The following is a 20,405-nucleotide window of genomic DNA, read 5'->3' as shown; positions in this document are numbered from 1 at the left end:
TAGCAATCATACGTCACTGGAGTAGAAATACGTTACATGTTCATAAAGTATATTTCATAGGTTGTGTTGAAAACACTGATTACTTGAATCCAGTACCCAATAAAAAGGCATCTAAAATTACGGAAGACTGAGCAGATGCAATATACTGACAATCTATATCATGAATAAATATCGACAGTATTTTTGCAAATTGAAATTCCACTCTGCTATCAGCACCAAGTCTACAGGCTTGGCCTATCGTTTAGTTCTGCCCACACATGGCGTGCTTAAACATAAAAAACGTGTGGGCGTTGTAACACAAAGAAAGTCATTAGTCAGCGTGCAGACTCCCCATGTAGCCAAACGCAATGTATAATCATCTACAGATGCAACAGTGATGGTACCACTGAAATCTTTTTCAAACTCATTTTAAAGAAAGTATTCCGTAATAATGAATAATTTTTTCACATCTTATTGCCTTATTTGTTAGTTTCAAGATGAGCTCTTACCTTTTCTTTAGATTCCACAGTGATTGCAGTGTTTCAAAATTATAACGCAAAATAATAATTACCTGCAATGGAAAATAATAATTGGTGAGAGTTTGCGTTTCGTGGATGTTAGGCGTAAATTACTGCGTTTGAAACGTAAATAACAAATCGAACATATCTTTAAACTTAGGAGAAGATCTGTATCTCTCTCTGCAGTGTGAAGGATACGGATTTTGTGAGGCGCACGCACTTATGTCTGCACAGGCAACCACTACACCTAGAGTGAATTATTCATAATATCTATCATTTGTCATTGAGCCGCGGGACACGCGCTCAAGGATAGTTCAATAATTACCAATCAAACACAAACTCTGGCTTGTAGTTTCAAACAGATATTACTTATCAGTTGCATGACAACAGCAAACCACCGTTAACCCAGAAAATATACATAATTGCCCTAGAATTTAACAAACGCAACTGCCTTCTCTACTGCTATACACAAGTTACTACAGATAACGTAATTTTTAATGGCTTTCGATAGCTGGTAGAATGACAACTAGTGTGGTTTACAGCAATATGAGTAAAGAAATTACACGTTTATTTTTATACCGAGACTGAGCTTTTTCATCAGCTAGTGATGTGATTTGTCCACAATTCCTCGTTTAATAATACTCTGTTTCAGGTTCTGTCACTTTTGCACCTGCACTGACACGTTTTTGAGGCGATAGTTTGTAAACCCTGCGGAATTTTGGGAAAAGCAACAAATATTAACATGATAATCACGATTATTTACGTCGTTCAAGACCATTCCAGGATAATGCTGAGAAGCAGAAAAAGAGCCCAACAATAATTGTGGGCACGTAATTCGTTATACAAAGATGTTCGAGCATCATTCTCCAAAATAATTGTTATGTCAGAAATAACAGAAACCGCACGTGATCCTCATATTAGCAACATGCAAGTTATACCGTACCTCTGAACCAGTGCGCCTACAATCTGGCAAGTAGGCAGCCCGCAACGCCGTTGTATCTCGGCTCTAGTCCGGGAAATTTAAAAATGCTAAGGGACAACCCTGAACGTACCGTCATGAAATGCATCTAGAATCACTTCAATCACTCAACAAGCATCTACATACATAATCAGGAAGCCGCCGTATGGCGCATGGCGAAGGGTACTTCGTACGACTACTAGTCATTTCCTTATTGTTCCACCTCTTCGTGGTCCTTACGCGAAATTGTTGTTGGCGGCAATAGAATCGTTCCACAGACAGATGCAAATGCTGAGTTCATCAAGCAAAATTGTCTGATGAAGGAGCGTTGTAGCTTCGAAGCTGACCACATTTTTTACACTGATGACTAGGGCTGATAGTAAAGTTATTGTTTGTATCAGTCAATTACAATAGAACTACGAATCCCGAAGCATCAGTAGACCCACCGAAAAAATGGTATTAGCATTTTGCTGTTCACATTGGTCATAACTGGCACGCCTTTCTTGACTTCGGGGCTGTGAATAGCTGAAATTCTTGCGTCACATTGCCGAGAGTTCACAGTATTTTATTTACATTTTTCTACATCCAAGTTACAGAAAACTTGACTTAAATTTACTGAATTGTAATCTCTTGTATCAATGAAGGCAAAATTAAAGACGTATATAATGATATCAGTGAAATCCTGTACTGAAGTAGGCCTACATGAATATGGAATCTAATTAATTCGTCACATTTGAGAACTTGTACCAGAATGGGAAACAGTTTTTGATGTTGCTGAGCAACAATCATACAATAATTTCTAAATGAGCACACCGCCATTTAGACTGATTTATTTAATTACGACCCAGGTTTCGGCTTTTCATGTCATGTTAAAGTGATTGAGTTTATGTTATTGACATATATGGCAGGACATCAAGCTCGAAATTGGCCATAAAGTAAGAAAAATATTGGCCCCCACGAAATGCCACGTGTAATATCACCATCTTGAAAATAGATCAGTAAATAAAAGTGGCAGCATGTCATATTTAGTATAAATATACCAAAATGAACGTGTTTTTACTAATTACTAATTTAATATTATATACCAAAGTAAATCTGTTTTTACTAAATATGACGTGCTCCCACTATTACGTACTGATCTTTTTACAAGATGGTGATTTTACAAATGGCATTTTGGTGGAGAGCCAACATTTTTCTTAATTTATGCCCAATTTTAGCTTGACGTCCTCCAGTATACGTTAATGACATAAACTCAATCACTTGAAAATGGCTATTAGGAACCGAAACGTGGCTCGTAATTAAGCAAACAACAATAGAGTCAAACGGCGGTGTGTTCATTTTCTTAAAAAAAAAAGGATGGGATTCGATATCGGATCTCAAGCGTTTCGCGAGTAATAGCATTAACCAACTACGCGATCAGAGCATAGAACCATCTCTCATACTGGTGTCTCTTGTGTTTCCCTCCTATTTTTCCGAATAAGCTGTTGTGGTTGGCAGGAGAGCCAACACAGGGTTACTACAGGAGGCCGAAATGCACGCGTTTTAGCTCTCGCAGGCTGGCGTGAGGTCTGGAACATGACAAGGGAATTAGAATTGAGAAAAACGGACGTAGCTGGTGGAATACTTAACTTTAATCCATTGAAGATGAACGTCGCTCTTGACGCTACATGGTTTACAATATCAATAGTACTGGTAATGGCGCCTTGCTAGGTCGTAGCAAATAACGTAGCTGAAGGCTATGCAAACTATCGTCTCGGCAAATGAGAACGTAGAAGTCAGTGAACCATCGCTAGCAAAGCACTGGGGCCAGTGCTAGGAAGTCTCTCTAGACCTGCCGTGTGGCGGCGCTCGGTCTGCAATCATTGATAGTGGCGACACGCGGGTCCGACGTATACTACAGGACCGCGGCCGATTTAAAGGCTACCACCTAGCAAGTGTGGTGTCTGGCGGTGACACCACATAAGTTATCAGAGATCCTTCTTTCAGAGATGAATTTCTTTGAGATAATTCTCGTTATTGATTGCATTAGCTTCATTTCTATTTCATTTCAGCAATTTTAATTCAGTCGATGCCTAGCCCCGTGGTAGGTAAGCAACCATACTCTTTGATATGCGTTCCTGTGGTAGTGTTATACTTGGATGGGGAAATCTGTTGTTTGGCTACAGGAAGGCATTCTGAACAGTTCTGGACTTTCATTTGGTGAAGAAAACACGGGGCTTGCCGAGTATGTGACCAGAATTGCTTACCGGATTCAGGACTTTCTAGCGGACAGAACATGTTTTCAACTGGATAGAGCCAACATGTAATACATCAAGTCAGACGTACTCCAGTGGAGTGCTACAGAGTCGTTACTCTTTCCAGAACATATACACTCCTGGAAATTGAAATAAGAACACCGTGAATTCATTGTCCCAGGAAGGGGAAACTTTATTGACACATTCCTGGGGTCAGATACATCACATGATCACACTGACAGAACCGCAGGCACATAGACACAGGCAACAGAGCATGCACAATATCGGCACTAGTACAGTGTATATCCACCTTTCGCAGCAATGCAGGCTGCTATTCTCCCATGGAGACGATCATAGAGATGCTGGATGTAGTCCTGTGGAACGGCTTGCCATGCCATTTCCACCTGGCGCCTCAGTTGGACCAGCGTTCGTGCTGGACGTGCAGACCGCGTGAGACGACGCTTCATACAGTCCCAAACATGCTCAATGGGGGACAGATCCGGAGACCTTGCTGGCCAGGGTAGTTGACTTACACCTTCTAGAGCACGTTGGGTGGCACGGGATACATGCGAACGTGCATAGTCCTGTTGGAACAGCAAGTTCCCTTGCCGGTCTAGGAATGGTAGAAAAATGGGTTCGATGACGGTTTGGATGTACCGTGCACTATTCAGTGTCCCCTCGACGATCACCAGAGGTGTACGGCCAGTGTAGGAGATCGCTCGCCACACCATGATGCCGGGTGTTGGCCCTGTGTGCCTCGGTCGTATGCAGTCCTGATTGTGGCGCTCACCTGCACGGCGCCAAATACGCATACGACCATCATTGGCACCAAGGCAGAAGCGACTCTCATCGCTGAAGATGACACGTCTCCATTCGTCCCCCAATTCACGCCTGTCGCGACACCACTGGAGGCGGGCTGCACGATGTTGGGGCGTGAGCGGAAGACGGCCTAACGGTGTGCGGGACCGTAGCCCAGCTTCATGGAGACGGTTGCGAATGGTCCTCGCCGACACCCCAGGAGCAACAGTGTCCCTAATTTGCTGGGAAGTGGCGGTGCGGTCCCCTACGGCACTGCGTAGGATCCTACGGTCTTGGCGTGCATCCGTGCGTCGCTGCGGTCCGGTCCCAGGACGACGGGCACGTGCACCTTCCGCCGACCACTGGCGACAACATCGATGTACTGTGGAGACCTCACGCCCCACGTGTTGAGCAATTCGGCGGTACGTCCACCTGGCCTCCCGCATGCCCACTATACGCCCTCGCTCAAAGTCCGTCAACTGCACATACGGTTCACGTCCACGCTGCCGCGTCATGCTACCAGTGTTAAAGACTGCGATGGAGCTCCGTATGCCACGGCAAACTGGCTGACACTGACGGCGGCGGTGCACAAATGCTGCGCAGCAAGCGCCATTCGACGGCCAACACCGCGGTTCCTGGTGTGTCGGCTGTGCCGTGCGTGTGATCATTGCTTGTACAGCCCTCTCGCAGTGTCCGGAGCAAGTATGGTGGGTCTGACACACCGGTGTCAATGTGTTCTTTTTTCCATTTCCAGGAGTGTAAATGATTTATTGGATAGCGTTGGAGGTTCCGTGAGACTATTAGCGGGAGACGCTCCTGGCTAGGAATCCTCTAGGCAAACTGACCAGGAGACTGTAACGAAATTCAGAAAGATCTTAAAAAAACATTGACGACATTTACGCTACCTGATTAAAAATATATGGATACCTAGTAGTGCACATTAATATGGGGTGTTTCCATCCTTCGGCTTTATGTCAGCTTGAACTCTGCTGGAGACACTTTCATTTTTTTTTGTTTTCCTTCTTTTGTTTTTGAGTCAGCAGTCTTCTGACTGGTTTGATCCGCCCCGCCAGGAACTCCTCTCCTGTTCGAACCTCTTCATCTCAGACTAGCACTTGCAACCTACGTCCTCAACTTTTTGCTGGATGTATTCCAATCATCCTCTACAGTTTTTCCCCTCTACAGCTACCTCTAGTAACGTGGAAGCCATTGCCTGATGTCTTAACAGATGTCCCTCCATGTCAGTGTTTTCCACATAATCCTTTCCTCTCCGATTCTGCGGAGAACTTTGCGTTACCAGCCAGCCTAATTCTCAACATTCGTCTGTATCATCATATCTCAAATGCTTCGATTCGCTTCTATTTCCGTTATCCCACAGTCCATGTTTCACGACCATACAATGCTGTGCCCCAAACGTACATTCTCAGAAATTTCTTTCTACTCCTGTTGGCCAGGAACGCCCTTTTTGCCATTGCTAATCTGCTTTTGATGTCCTCCTTGCTCCGTCCGTCACTAATTCTTTTGCTGTCTAGGCAGTAGAATTCCTTAACTTTATTTACTTCGTGACCTGATATTAAGTATCTTGCTGTTCTCACTTCTGCTTCTTCTCATTACTTTCGTCTTTCTTCGATTTAGTGTCATTCCATATTCTGTACTCATTAGACTGTTCATTCCATTCAGCAGATCATGTAATTCTTCCTCTTTCATTATGACGCCGAATATGTTATGTTAAATGTCTGCACTTGAGCTCTACATTATTATCGACGGAAAAAATGTAGAAATAAATGAAAGCAAGATGACCGAGAACCAACCCACCACCACCAGAGGTCAATCTCTCGTTATTCTGTTACCATGGTAAGCAGAAATTTTGGAACACCTCAATATTTCTAACCGTGCAGTTCTCTAGACCTACGTTTCTGCTAATATTAAACTACAGCCAGATCGTCGTACGTGGTTTGGTAGCATTCGGATTACCATTTCGGTACCTGTGTCCAAACTTATTTAAAGTGAAATTTAAATAATTGTGCACTAGAAATGAACACATCACGTCAGTAAGTAGCATGTTCAGTAGTATGCCATGTGGACGAATCCTCAACATCATGCTCATATCCGCCCCTGGTAACTGAGTGGTCAGCGCGACGGCATGTCATACGTAACGGCCCGGCTGGCGCTTAGATTTTCTCCGCTCAGGGACAGGATGTTGTCTTATCCTTATCATCATCATTTCATCCCCATCGACGGGAAGTCGCCGAAGTGGCGTCAACTCGGAAGACTTGCACCAGGCGAGCGGTCTACCCGACGGGAGGCCCTAGTCACACGGTATTTCCAATTTATCATGATATTCTCTGAACTTAGAATACCCGATGAGTTTTCCTGCTCATTGTTTCCATGTCGAACTCTCTGTCGAGGCGCTCATGTAGCTGCTGTTCTTGTTGTACACATATGCTCCAAGTCTCTTCAGTTTTCTTTAATTTGGTTACCACGTTCATTGCCCTGTACTTTGCAATCGAAATTTTTATTTTCCCTATTGCAAAACTGTACTGCAGTGTTCTTTACATTTTATTGGCATCAGACTTAAATAACTTCCAGCCTTTGGTGTTTGGATGAGTCGTCCATTCTACGTGGTGCAAACTACACTCATGCTCATAAATTAAGGATAATTGCACATAACGTGGCACTACACATAACTGGCGCTAATAGCATAGGCACATAGGGAAAACACACGCACAGATCTGCAAGTCCACGGTATTGGTGATAAGTTGAAAAAACCGTGCCGAAACACATGTGTTACAAATCGCCACTGTTTCCTGTACATGTACCCCAATATCATTATGTGATATGCTTACCATGCTTACGTACACAGGCCGCACAACGGGTTGGCATACTCTGGATCAGCTGGTCGACAGCTGCTGGGGTATAGCCTCCCATTCTTGCACCAGTGCCTGTCGGAGCTTCTGAAGTGTGGTAGGGGTTTGAAGACGTGCAGCGGTACGACGACCGAGAGCATCCCAGACGTGCTCGATGGGGTTTAGGTCTGGAGAACAGCCAGGCCACTCCATTCGCCTGATATCTTCTGTTTCAAGGTACTCCTCCACGATGGCAGCTCGGTGGGGCCGTGCATTGTCATCCATCAGGAGGAAGGTGGACTCACGGCACCCCTGAAAAGGCGGACATACTAGTCCCGATACACCTGGTTTGTTACAGTTCCTCTCTCAAAGACATGCAGGGATGTACGTGCACCAGAAACCACGACCTCCATACAGGTCTCTTTCAGGGACATTAAGGGGTTGGTATCTGGTTGCTGGTTGACGCCAGATGAAAAGCCGGCGAGAACCACTGTTCAGACTAAACCTGGACTCGTCTGTGAACATATCCTGGGACCACTGTTCCAATGCCCGTGTACTGTGTTCTTGACACCAGGCTTTACGGACTCTACTGTGACCAGTGGTCAGTGGAATGCACCTTGCAGGTCTCAAGGCGAATAAACCATGTCTGTTCAGTCGTCTGTGTGTCTGGAGACAACTGTTCCAGTGGCTGCGGTAAGGTCCCGAGGGAGGCTACCTGCAATACTCCGTGGCCGTCTGCGGGCGCTGATGGTGAGATATCGGTCCCCTTGTGGTGTTGTACACTGTGGACGTCCCGTACTGTACGCCTGGACACGTTTCCTGTTTGCTGGAGTCTTGCCACAATCTCGAGATCACACTTTGTGGCATACGGAGGGCTCGTGCTACGACCTGTGTTTGACCAGCCTCCAGACGCCCTAGTATTCTGCCCCTCATAACGTCATCAATATGTATTCTTTGAGCCATTTTCAAGACACAGTCACCATTACGACGTCTGAAAACGTTTGCATACTTACTCGCTGCACAGTACTCTGACATTCACCGACACATATCTTCGTATGTGGACTGCTGCCAGCGCCACCGTGCGACGACCGCAGGTCAAATGTACTGCATGGTCATACCCCGAGGTGATTTAAATCCCCAAACCGCCAACTAGAGCATTGTTTCCGCCATGTATCAGTATTATCCTTAATTTATGAGCATGAGTATATAATGAAGCACTACTTGTCCAGACGTCCCTATTTCTGCGCTATGACACAGAGCTGTTTTCCACGTCCGTAGCCGGCCGGTGTGGCCGAGCGGTTCTAGGCGCTTCAGTCCGGAATTGCGCGACCGCTACGGTCGCAGGCTCGAATCCTGCCTCGTTCATGGATATGTGTGATGTCCTTAGGTTAGTTAGGTTTAAGTAGATCTAAGTTCTAGGGCACTGATGACCTTAGATGTTATCTCCCACAGTGCTCAGAGCCATTTGAACCACGGCCGTATTCTGCGTAAATAGACCAGTTAAGGCCCATGCCCAGTTATGAAGTGCACCATTGCCTTAGTTGGGTACAGAGTACCTGATATTTGGGAAAAGGTGACACAGACGCTTACAGGTGGCTATATATCATCCCACCGGGACGCTGTTTATCTGTTCTCCAGGCCTGGAGTTGGATTTAGTTGTTGTATTTACTCCTGTACCTACTTGCAAGCGGTGGAGTCCGCTGCTGTATACCGTAGTCGACGATGCAGATAGCCAGTGCCACCGTGTAGCCTTGACAGGTTTCGCAAAGGCTTCAGTAAACGTGAGGGGTACGGTTGTGTGTGCTCATGTCAGGATGGATCTGCACTTCTCTGACGTGTTCGTACCCTGCTGCGAATCCAACTACAGCACTGAAGTCGTCGTTATGATAGGCCATAAGCAAAAGTACTCCCCACCTCACACCATGAAGTGACGTTCAGATGTTGACGCGTGTAAGTAGGCTGTTTAGGTTTTTATGTTGGTAACGCCACGTAGCGCTCTGTATGAAAATCACTGGCTGCGCTGTGTGCAGTCTGTGGCTGGTTTGTATTGTTGGCATATTCGCCATTGTAGTGTTGGGCAGTTGGATGTGAGCCGGCAGCAGAGGTGGATGTGGGGAGAGAGATGGCAGAATTTTGAGAACGGACGATCTGGACGTGTTTCCATCAGAAAGAGTAAATCTGTGATACTGTATATCATGAACTGATATTTGGATATTATTAAGGTAACCACGTTGTTTGTTCTCTATCAAAATCTTTCATTTGCCAACTATGTCTATCAGTAGTTAGTGCCTTCAGTAGTTTGAATCTTTTATTTAGCTGGCAGTATTGGCGCTCTCTGTATTGCAGTAGTTTGAGTAACGAAGATTTTTGTGAGATAAGTGATTCTTGAAAGGTATAGGTTATTGTTAGTCACGGCCATTCTTTTGTAGGGGTTAGTCTAAGTGTTGCGCTAAAAATATTGTGTGTCAGTTTAGTGATGATCAGAATAAGTAAAGAGAGAAATGTCTGAGTACGTTCAGTTCTGCTCAGCTGTTTGAAAATCAGATAACGTAAGGGGTTTACCAGCAGAGTAGTTTATAAATTTTTCTAAGGGGACGTTTCACGTGGAGTAAGAGTTTGGTGTGCGAAGGCTCCGCCCACGACGCCGCCCAAGGGCGCCACAGGCGGGCCGCCTGCGGTGCCGCCCCCGCCGGTGCCGCCGCGCAGGAGCCGCCCCCAGCCGCCGCCCCCTCCGCCCCCGCAGCCACCCCAGCAGCAGCAGCTGGTGCTGGTGGGCCCGCCACGCGCCTTCGCCGACAGCGACTGCGCGCCCGAGCCCCCGGAACCGCAGACCAGGACCAACATCGTGGACGTGGAAGCCGAGGTGAGCGCAGCGTCAGGACAACACTGACAGACGGAGGAGGATGGGGGGGGGGGGGGGGGGCAGGATGCAAGGGGCCGCGCCCTTCGGTAAAAACAAGTTAGCGGGAATAGTGTGTACAGACACCTCAGTAGCTTCTGACCATCGCCACGCTCGTGCTGCTCAGTGTTGAAGTTAGTGATGTTTCGGGGTAATTTCGGCGCCTGGTCACATTTTCACAGCACTTGCCACTCTGAGATAGTGGCACACTGCAGCGAGTGGCACGGACAGTCAATTTTTAATAACTAGTTCTGTTAATAATATAGCCGGCCGCTGTGACCGATCGGTTGTAGGCGCTTCAGTCCAGAACCGCGCTGCTGTTACGGTCGCAGATTCGAATCCTGTCTCGCGCATGGATGTGTGCGGTGTCCTTAGGTTAGTTAGATGTAAGTAGTTCTAAGTCTAGGGGACTGATGACCTCAGATGTTAAGTCCCACAATGCTTACAGCCATTTGAATCATTTGTTAATAATATGCTTATCTTTTTGTTGCTCTTCTTTGCTGTACGTTGGTGGCTCGTTATTCTCTTCCTTTGTGTGATTCATCTTTCTAGAATTGCCTAGAGGATTGACGGGTTACTACTTCAGTAACCATGTGAAATCTGGTGGACTTTTAGCAGAATTACACTTATATTTTCATTCATTTCACTACACAATACAAATCTATAAAACAAACGTAACTCGCACTTCCAATTCGTACAACCAACTGCCCAAAAGAAGACAGATTTTCCTCTAACAAGATGTAGCAAAGGAGTTACTGTCATGTATAGATATATTTATACAAAATAATCGTTCGGAAATACATTTCATAAATAAAATACAATTAATGGTTTATTTATTTTGTGACGTTCATAAGCATCGCTGTAATCATATTATTTCCAGAATGAAATTTACACTCCGCAGCGGACTGTGCGCTGATGTGAAACTTCCTGGCGGATTAAAACTGTGTACCTCACCGAGACTCGACTTCGCAAAGGTCGCGAGTTCGAGTCTCGGTCAGGCACACAGTTTTAATGGATTGTGTGTGTGAATTCCTAAGAGACCAAACTGCTAAGGTCATTGGTCCCTAGACTTAGACACTACTCAAACCTATGCTAAGAAGAACACACACACACCCATGACCGAGGGAGAACTCGAACCTCCGGCGGTAGGGGCGCACAGTCCGTGACATGACGCCTCAAACCTCGCGGCCACTCCGCACGGCACACAGTTTTAATCTTCCAGGAAGCTTCATGTTAAGTATTTGCAGAGGCTCACATGAACGTATTTTCGCATAGCTTTGTAGGAGTGGTCTTTGGTTTTTACGTCTTCACCGCGGTATCGTTCACTTCATTTGATCCAAGGTCGGGTAGTACATTTATTGCAAGCTGAATTATAGGTCACGTTTCAACTTGAAGTATAGTTATGTGATTACGAGAAAATGTTCTGTTGGTAATTATATATGCTCCATGTCCTCGCGGACGATATGATTTTGGAATTTGTTGAGTAGCCCGTTTAGCGCGTCGTCTATCTGGAAGTGTGTCCCACTTCAAACTTTGTATGAGATTTGTAACGCTCTCGCGATGGCTAAATGCACCAGTCACAAATGTTGCCACTCTTCTTTGGACCTTCACAATTTCTTGAATCAGACCAAATGGTAAGGGTCCCATACAGAAGAACAATACTCTAAGACCGGACGAACTAGAGTATTGTAAGCTATTTCCTTTGTTGAAGGACTGCATCTCTTCAGGATTCTACCAGTAAACCGCAGTCTAGAGTTCGCCTTACTTGCTGGCCCTGGCTGGAGGATGTGAGGGTGGTGTGGGCGTGCCGGCAGGTGGAGGAGGAGGAGGAGTGCCCCAGCGAGTCGGACGACACGGGCAGCAGCGTGTCGACGGTGGTGGAGCAGCCGCTGCTGCAGCCGCAGCTGGACGTGTCGCTGGTGCTGCGGCCGTTCGAGCGGCTGGAGCGCCAGCTGCTGGACGAGCAGGCCGACGCGGGGGCGGCGAGCGCCGTGGCGGCCGCCTGCCGCTGCCGCGACGCGCCGCTCAGCTACGGCGACGAGGCGCACCCGCTCTGCCACGTGCGCCGCCTGCACGCCACGCTGCAGGTACTACATACCTGGCTGTCTAGGGGTCAACCTCCCTGTCTAATAACAGCTTAAAGCCAGCTACCTCTTCAGGGACCTACGCCGCGCACGGCCTGGATGGAAGGATCTTAATTGGGGTCCCTCTCTTTTGTGCCCAACCCGACGGATATCTGTGGTAGATCGGGAAAAACCACCGTTCAGGCTGTGTTGCTGGCGGGGCTGGAAGGTGCTAACTGCCACACCACATATTATTATAAGTCTCATTGGCTCAGCATGATTGTTTGTACAACCAACCTACACAGCCTATACCTCAACCTCCACTTCACTAGTAACTTCTGATCTGAAGCTTAAAGTTAGGCACCTCTTCAAGGGACCTACGCCTCCTGGTAAGAGGCGGCGCACGTCCTGGATGGAAGGATCTCAATTGGGGTCCCTCTCTTTTGAGCCCAACCCGACGGATACCTATGGTAGATCGGGAAAAATCACCATTTAGGCTGTGTTGCTGGCGGGGCCGGAAGGTGCTAACTGCCACAACACGTATTATTATAAGTCTCATTGGCTCAGCATGAATTGTTTGTACAACCAACCTACACAGCCTATACCTCAACCTCCACTACACTACTGATCTGAAGCTTAAAGTTAGGCACCTCTTCAAGGGACTTACGCCTACTGGTAAGAGGCGGCGCACGGCCTGGATGGAAGGATCTTAATTGGGGTCCCTCTCTTTTGAGCCCAACCCGACGGATACCTATGGTAGATCGGGAGAAACCACCGTTCATGCTGTGTTGCTGGCGGGGCCGGAAGGTGCTAACTGCCACACCACGTATTATTATAAGTCTCATTGGCTGAGCATGTATTGTTTGTACAACCAACCTAGACAGCCTATAACTCAACCTCCACTACATTAGTAACTTCTGATCTGAAGCTTAAAGTTAGGCACCTCTTCAAGGGACCTACGCCTCCTGGTAAGAGGCGGCGCAAGGCCTGGATGGAAGGATCTTAATTGGGGTCCCTCTCTTTTGAGCCCAACCCGACGAATACGTATGGTAGATCGGGAGAAACCACCGTTCAGGTCGTGTTGTCGGCGAGACCGGGAGGTGCTTGCGCCTGATTTACTCTAGTAGGAGCCTTGTAGGTTCAACGCAAACCGTTAGCGTCATTACCTTCATTACTATTACCACAAGAACCCTTTCATTAGCAAATTTGAGCCAAGCACAAAATCAGTCACCTCTCTATTGTAAATAGTTTAGCTGGCTGGGCATGCAGGTCTTAGTCTTAGTACCCCAATCTCTTCTAGTTAAGTTAGTTTTTAGGATGGTAGATGTTAATGGCATGGTGAGTGATGGCCAGTGTCTTGAGGGTCATTCCAAGACCCGGGCGGCCGCCCACACCAGGTGACAGGCAATATTGTACCTCTCTCTTGTCTATTCAATTCTGTTCCTTCCTTCTTTCTAAATCTTTAATTCCGTTTTGTTTATTAATATCTCACTTGATTTTGTATTAGTTATAAGTTTTTGTAATGCTGCACAAGAAATGATATCAAATGGATATAAACAAATAGAGCCGGCCTCCAAGTGGCGGGACACGGCAACGGTGTGAGTGGGGACGGGAGCCGGTGTGGTGTTACTTTCAGTCACACCGGACCCCGGACCCAGTCACAGCGGCTAAGTGGCAACATATGACCCACCATAAGAAATTAGACGGTGGGTCATAAAAAATAAGCAGCTAGTGGAAAAAAAGTGTCTACCTACCTTCTTTTCTTCTCTTGCTACTGCCTTTATCCCGCATTGAGCGCAGGGTCGGCAGGGTTAAGGACGGATTTGGCATGGTTAATTGTAAGCGGTGGCCGGATGCCCTTCCTGCCGTAGCCCTATAACCCCTGGGACGGTATTAGTGTACCCCAGCTGTCTGCGTCCATTGTAAATCGTGAAATACTGTGAACGTGTTTCGAATGTCTGCGAGTCGTGTAACTGACACGGGACGAGGGGACCAGCCCGGTATTCACCTAGTAGGATGTGGAAAACCGCCTAAAAACCACATCCAGGCTGGCCAGCACACCGGCCGTCGTCGTTAATCCGCTGGGCGGACTCGATCCGGGGCCGACGCGCCTACCCGAGTCTAGGAAGCACCGCGTTAGCTCTCTCGGTATCCTGGCGGGTTTCCCTGTCTACCTACCTGCCTACCCATATCTGACCTGCTCCTTGTCTGTATACCCGCATACTAGACCACCCTACGTGTGTGGCGGAGCTCATACAGAGGGGTCCAAAAAAATTTATCCACTGTTTTAAAGTCCACAACTTGCAAACTAACTGACGGAGTTGTCTCATTTTTGGTGAAAGTGTAGCTTAAAGTCCAACTTAGAGAGATCATTGTAGGTGTTCGAAATGGTCACCATTAACATCCACACACAAACGTTGCCGCCGAACTGGAACTGCAACGATTTCAGTTGGATATTTGGACATGAATGTACGATGGATTCTCGAGGTTCATCCAATGTGCGTGGCTTTTGTCGATAAACGGAGTCCTTTAGTGCCCCCCACAGGTAAAAGTTGCAGTGTTACGTGGCTTTATGGTTAATTACAGACTTACTATTTTATCAGTTGATTTGTTTTCACCACATAACGCCCGCTCTTTACGTCCTTCTTCGTTGCTGAGCGATGTATCACTTTTCGTTCTGACGCCGCAACTCTTCCTTTCCTATATCTTTACTACTTTTTATCTATATAAATGATGAACTATGGTTCTGCCGTTTAACAACTTTTTAATAACTGTGGAAGTATTACAGGCATCGGGTCCCACCTAATGCGTCACCCGCCTATGCGTTTTACATGAACCTTTCAAGACTCGATCGATCTGTTTACGAAGAGAAAGCAGAATATCTCTTCCTTTGACGTTGTCCAACAACGACCTAGGAAGCTCGACGCCTCGCGGCGCAGGCTCTTCCGTGGCTCGTGGTAGTCTGCAGCATTCGTTTTATTCCTTGCCCACTTGCCGCTACGTCGAACTTTGGTGCTGATCGTTGGGCAACGTCTTCCACGTTATCTGCAACATAAATAAACTTCCTTCTCACAGTATTTCTGAAAGCCCAAAAACAAACTTAAAGAACATAATAATAATAACTGTTCTTACAATTATTCGAATAAGTCTTGGTCGACTTAATGAGGGGTGGGACAGGCCTAAGCCTTATGACGCCACAAAGTCCAGAGGAGTTAGTTCTGGGGAACGTGGTGGATACTCCACAGCACCTCTACGGCCTACCCATCTTCCTGGTAGATTTTCTTCGAGATACGCCCTAACACGACTTTGCTAGTGGGCTGGGGCACCATCTTGTTGAAAGAAAACTCTTCCGTCTGCATACAAGTCTCGGATGGCAGGTAAAATGGATGTCTGAAGCTTCTGAAGGTACACCTCACCTAACTGTGCCGTCAAAGAAGAATGGCCCAATCAGACCCCGGTAACACAACCCACACCACACATTTACTCCTGGCAAATTCACGGCTTAGTCTACATGGATTTTCGGCGGCCCAGTTGATGCAATTGTGGCGATTTACTGAACCATTTGAGTTTCAACTGTGCCTCATCAGACCACACAGTCATGTCTTCAAACTCTTCATCGTTGCGCACCATGTTAGTAAACCACTCGCAGTACTCCATTCTTCGATCTGGGTCGTCCTCGTTCATTGAGAGTAGCAATCGTGCGATAGAGCACTTCCACTTTGCTGTCTTCAAAATTCGCCGAACACTTTGAGCGACTCACTCCAGTTTCACGGGCACATTGTCTCACAGACCTGTAGTGAGCGAGTGAATTGTTGTAACACACGACGGGAGTTAGCTGGACTTGTTACTGTTACAGGTCGTCCAGATCGTTGTTTGTGTACATCTTTGACACAGCCTTTGGCTTCAAATTTGTCTCTAATGCGACGAATCGTTAAACGTGTCGGTGGCTCTGCTTGATACTCATTTCGCTATTGCCGTTGAACCTCATTAATGTTTTCGTTCGTAACCACTTCAAAACTGACTTCCTTTCATCTAATGTAAGCCTAGCGCCAGCCATGTTTACTCGAGTAACTTGGTGCAACTACGAACAAAACACTATCTGGCGACTGTCACCTAACAAAACAAAACAACGCAATACAACGCTTGTGTGGCGATTGCCGGAAGTACGAACTGTTACACTACCAAAGATGAAACAACTCCGTTCAAAATGGTTCAAATGGCTCTGAACACTATGGGACTTAACTGCTGAGGTCATCAGTCCCCTAGACTTGGAACTACTTAAACCTAACTAACCTAAGGACATCACACACATCCATGCCCGAGGCAGGATTCGAACCTGCGACCGTAGCGGTCGCGTGGTTCCAGACTGTAGCGCACGGAACCGCTCGGCCACTCCGGCCGGCGACAACCCCGTCAGTTAGTTTTCCAGTTATAGACTTTTAAACAGTGGATACATTTTTTTGGGCCCCTCTGTAGAGTAGAACTGATTCCCCGTCACTTGCCGGTCGGCTTCTCTCGTTTTCACGTCAGGCAGCACTAGACGACTGCGAATGAACGGGACCATGACCCCTCCCACGCGGCTAACGAAGCGGGCGGGTTATCCATGTCACAGATCAGCGCCGACCATAGGGGAAGAACACGAGCACGCCCACTGTGCAACTTCGCAGGCTAAGCGCGTCTGCGTGCGGTCCGCGTGGATGTGCGACCCGCACAGACGGCTGTGTCAGCAGGTGAGGTACCGCCGGCTGTCTTCAACAACTTCTACCAAGCTATGTGTCGTTTATTCACTCTCGCACACCACAGCCGACTGAACATCTGTTTCTTGATTCAAAAATTTTACCAACAGTCGTATGTTTCGGTTTATTTTATTTTACGAGGATTGGAACTTTAATAGTGGCAATGCCCATGTAGGCAACCCGTAATCGCAGCCAGAGCCGGCAGCGAGCGCGCCAGCGGCCAAGTCCCGCTCAAGGTCACGCTGTACCTCACGCATGGCAAAGCGCGCGACAGAGTACATAAGTGAATCAATGTTTACGTTTTTTTTAATGCCGGGAGAGATAATGAAAGGGAAAGAAAAATTTATTCAATTTCTGTTGTAACGAGTGAGATCATCCACTACTTTAACTTTTGCACAACTAGCTCCACCTTATTTCGCGATGGTTCCTTGTGCGAAGAACCTCCGGCATCGAAGACATGAAACAAGACTTTGCCCTTGTTCTGTCGAAAATTTCAGTTACTTGAAAGGTGCGATAAGCAATTATGTCTCTTTCATTAAAGCTCTCCAATCCTCCAACACTGGAAACTTTGTCTCCTGGTTGCCGTACAATAGCTACGGTCCCCCAACCGTTTCCGTGATGGTTTGCTTCAAGGTTATCCAAAGTAACATTAAACTCGTCTCCACAAAACACTGAAGGGCTGTGCAAACACGGTTGTCCCCTCACTGGTTGAATTTATTTACAGCTCGTACGAAATAGATACGTGTTTCAAAGTTTTACTGACCTTCAAATTAGTCACCAGCATTGTATATAACCCATTGCCAGCGATGTGGAAATCGTAGGGTGCTCTTGGCAGTGCCAGTTGTGTTGACAGTTCGAGCGGAGCGGTCTATTGCCCGACGAATTTGTGGCAATTCTGAAGCGAATGCCGTGAAGTGTTTTCTTAGTTTGGAAATCGAGATGAACTTACGAAGGCTGCAGTCAGGGGAGTGCAGTAGGTGGTATAGCACTTAGCACCCCCATCAGCAACGAACAACACGACCTAACAGAGTGGCTCTTAGATTTTTTTCATACACTCCTGGAAATTGAAATAATAACACCGTGAATTCATTGTCCAGGAAGGGGTCACTTTATTGACACATTCCTGGGCTCAGATACTTCACATGATCACACTGACAGAACCACAGGCACATAGACACAGGCAACAGAGCATGCACAATGTCGGCACTAGTACAGTGTATATCCACCTTTCGCAGCAATGCAGGCTGCTATTCTCCCATGGAGACGATCGTAGAGATGCTGCATGTAGTCCTGTGGAACGGCTTGCCATGCCATTTCCACCTGGCGCCTCAGTTGGACCAGCGTTCGTGCTTGATGTGCAGACCGCGTGAGACGACGCTTCATCCAGTCCCAAACATGCTCAATGGGGGACAGATCCGGAGATCTTGCTGGCCAGGGTAGTTGACTTAGACCTTCTAGAGCACGTTGGGTGGCACGGGATACATGCGGACGTGCATTGTCCTGTTGGAACAGCAAGTTCCCTTGCCGGTCTAGGAATGGTAGAGTGATGGGTTCAATGACGGTTTGGATGTACCGTGCACTATACAGTGTCCCCTCGACGATCACCAGAGGTGTACGGCCAGTGTAAGAGATCGCTCCCCACACCATGATGCCGGGTGTTGGCCCTGTGTGCCTCGGTCGTATGCAGTCCTCATTGTGGCGCTCACCTGCACGGCGCCAAACACGCATACGACCATAATTGGCACCAAGGCAGAAGCGACTCTCGTCGCTGAAGACGACACGTCTCCATTCGTCCCTCCATTCACGCCTGTCGCGACACCACTGGAGGCGGGCTGCACGATGTTGGGGCGTGAGCGGAAGACGGCCTAACGGTGTGCGGGACCGTAGCCCAGCTTCATGGAGACGGTTGCGAATGGTCCTCGCCGATACCCCAGGAGCAACAGTGTCCCTAATTTGCTGGGAAGTGGCGGTGCGGTCCCCTACGGCACTGCGTAGGATCCTACGGTCTTGGCGTGCATCCGTGCGTCGCTGCGGTCCGGTCGCAGGTCGACGGGCACGTGCACCTTCCGCCGACCACTGGCGACAACATCGATGTACTGTGGAGACCTCACGCCCCACGTGTTGAGCAATTCGGCGGTACGTCCACCCGGCCTCCCGCATGCCCACTATACGCCCTCGCTCAAAGTCCGTCAATGGCACATACGGTTCACGTCCACGCTGTCGCAGCATGCTACCAGTGTTAAAGACTGCGATGGAGCTCCGTATGCCACGGCAAACTGGCTGACACTGACGGCGGCGGTGCACAAATGCTGCGCAGCTAGCGCCATTCGACGGCCAACAGCGCGGTTCCTGGTGTGTCCGCTGTGCCGTGCGTGTGATCATTGCTTGTACAGTCCTCTCGCAGTGTCCGGAGCAAGTATGGTGGGTCTGACACACCGGTGTCAACGTGTTCTTTTTTCCATTTCCAGGAGTGTATTTACAGTATGTGAAGATCAGTGCCCTAACGTCAGTTTCCTGAAACAGTAGGACGCAAATATCAAAAAGAAAAAATACCTTGTGATTGCGAAGTAGCTCAATTATGTCTTGTTGGTAACAACTTTTTTATTTCTATCCTTTTTTTGAATTCTATATTTATCATGGAATGGAAGTGCCAATTAACAAATACTAAATCACATTTTTGATAAATACTAATCACATGAAAGTAATTAAATTTGATACAGAAATGCAGATTCCTGATTATTAAATGAGAGATAGTACAGTCCAGTCTCTAGGAAGAAAAAAGCAATTTTATTTTATGTATGGTATTTCACAATTTATGCTAAATTTTAACTTTCTATGAATTCTCGAAGTTTCAAGTGAGTAATAACTAAAAATGGTATGGTATTATATTAGATATTATGATTCAGTATTTGTTAGTTAATATCCCCCTTTGATAAAAAAATATGGAAATCACATAAAAGTAAAAAATAAAATTTTATGCTAATGTCTTAGAAACCAGTGACTTCAAAATTACAATGCTTGTACTCTAAACACTCAGCTACTTCATTTTTTAGTTGTTTCTTTATCAAAAATCATTTATTGTGCTGAAACACAATGAAGTAAAACATTTTACTAATGTTCACGCAAATTTTAATCTTCACCAACACATCTTTGAAATTATTTATGTTAAGAAAAAATGTATTTAATTTAAAAACTGATAAATATGCTACAAAAGAAAAAATAGCAGTCTACATTTTGTATCAACACGATAGAGTGCTTTTTAAACAGTGTAATTAATTTTAAGTTCTTTGTGAACATTTTCTCTCTTGAATGTTAGTATATTATTTGAATGGCTTTTCGTCGTAGAATAGTGAATATTGCAAGAACTACCACAG

At 46.7% G+C, this 20,405-nt stretch overlaps 1 protein-coding gene across 2 annotated transcripts in view; it reads left to right on the top strand.

Moving 5' to 3' along the window:
• The window catches only part of LOC126271939 (uncharacterized), an 891,928-nt gene that overhangs the window by 333,569 nt on the left and 537,954 nt on the right, over positions 1 to 20,405 (top strand). For both annotated transcript variants that reach the window (XM_049974360.1, XM_049974359.1), the window contains exons 6-7: positions 9,963 to 10,196; positions 12,047 to 12,319. In XM_049974360.1, coding sequence (XP_049830317.1) covers positions 9,963 to 10,196; positions 12,047 to 12,319 — 507 coding nt within the window. The remainder of the gene's footprint in view (positions 1 to 9,962; positions 10,197 to 12,046; positions 12,320 to 20,405) is intronic.

Source organism: Schistocerca gregaria, chromosome 5, assembly GCF_023897955.1.
Source record: "Schistocerca gregaria isolate iqSchGreg1 chromosome 5, iqSchGreg1.2, whole genome shotgun sequence".
In the NCBI taxonomy this organism is placed as follows: Eukaryota; Metazoa; Arthropoda; class Insecta; order Orthoptera; family Acrididae; genus Schistocerca; species Schistocerca gregaria.
The sequence above is the reverse complement of the archived record's forward strand: the minus strand, read 5'-3'. Positions and strand labels throughout refer to the sequence as shown.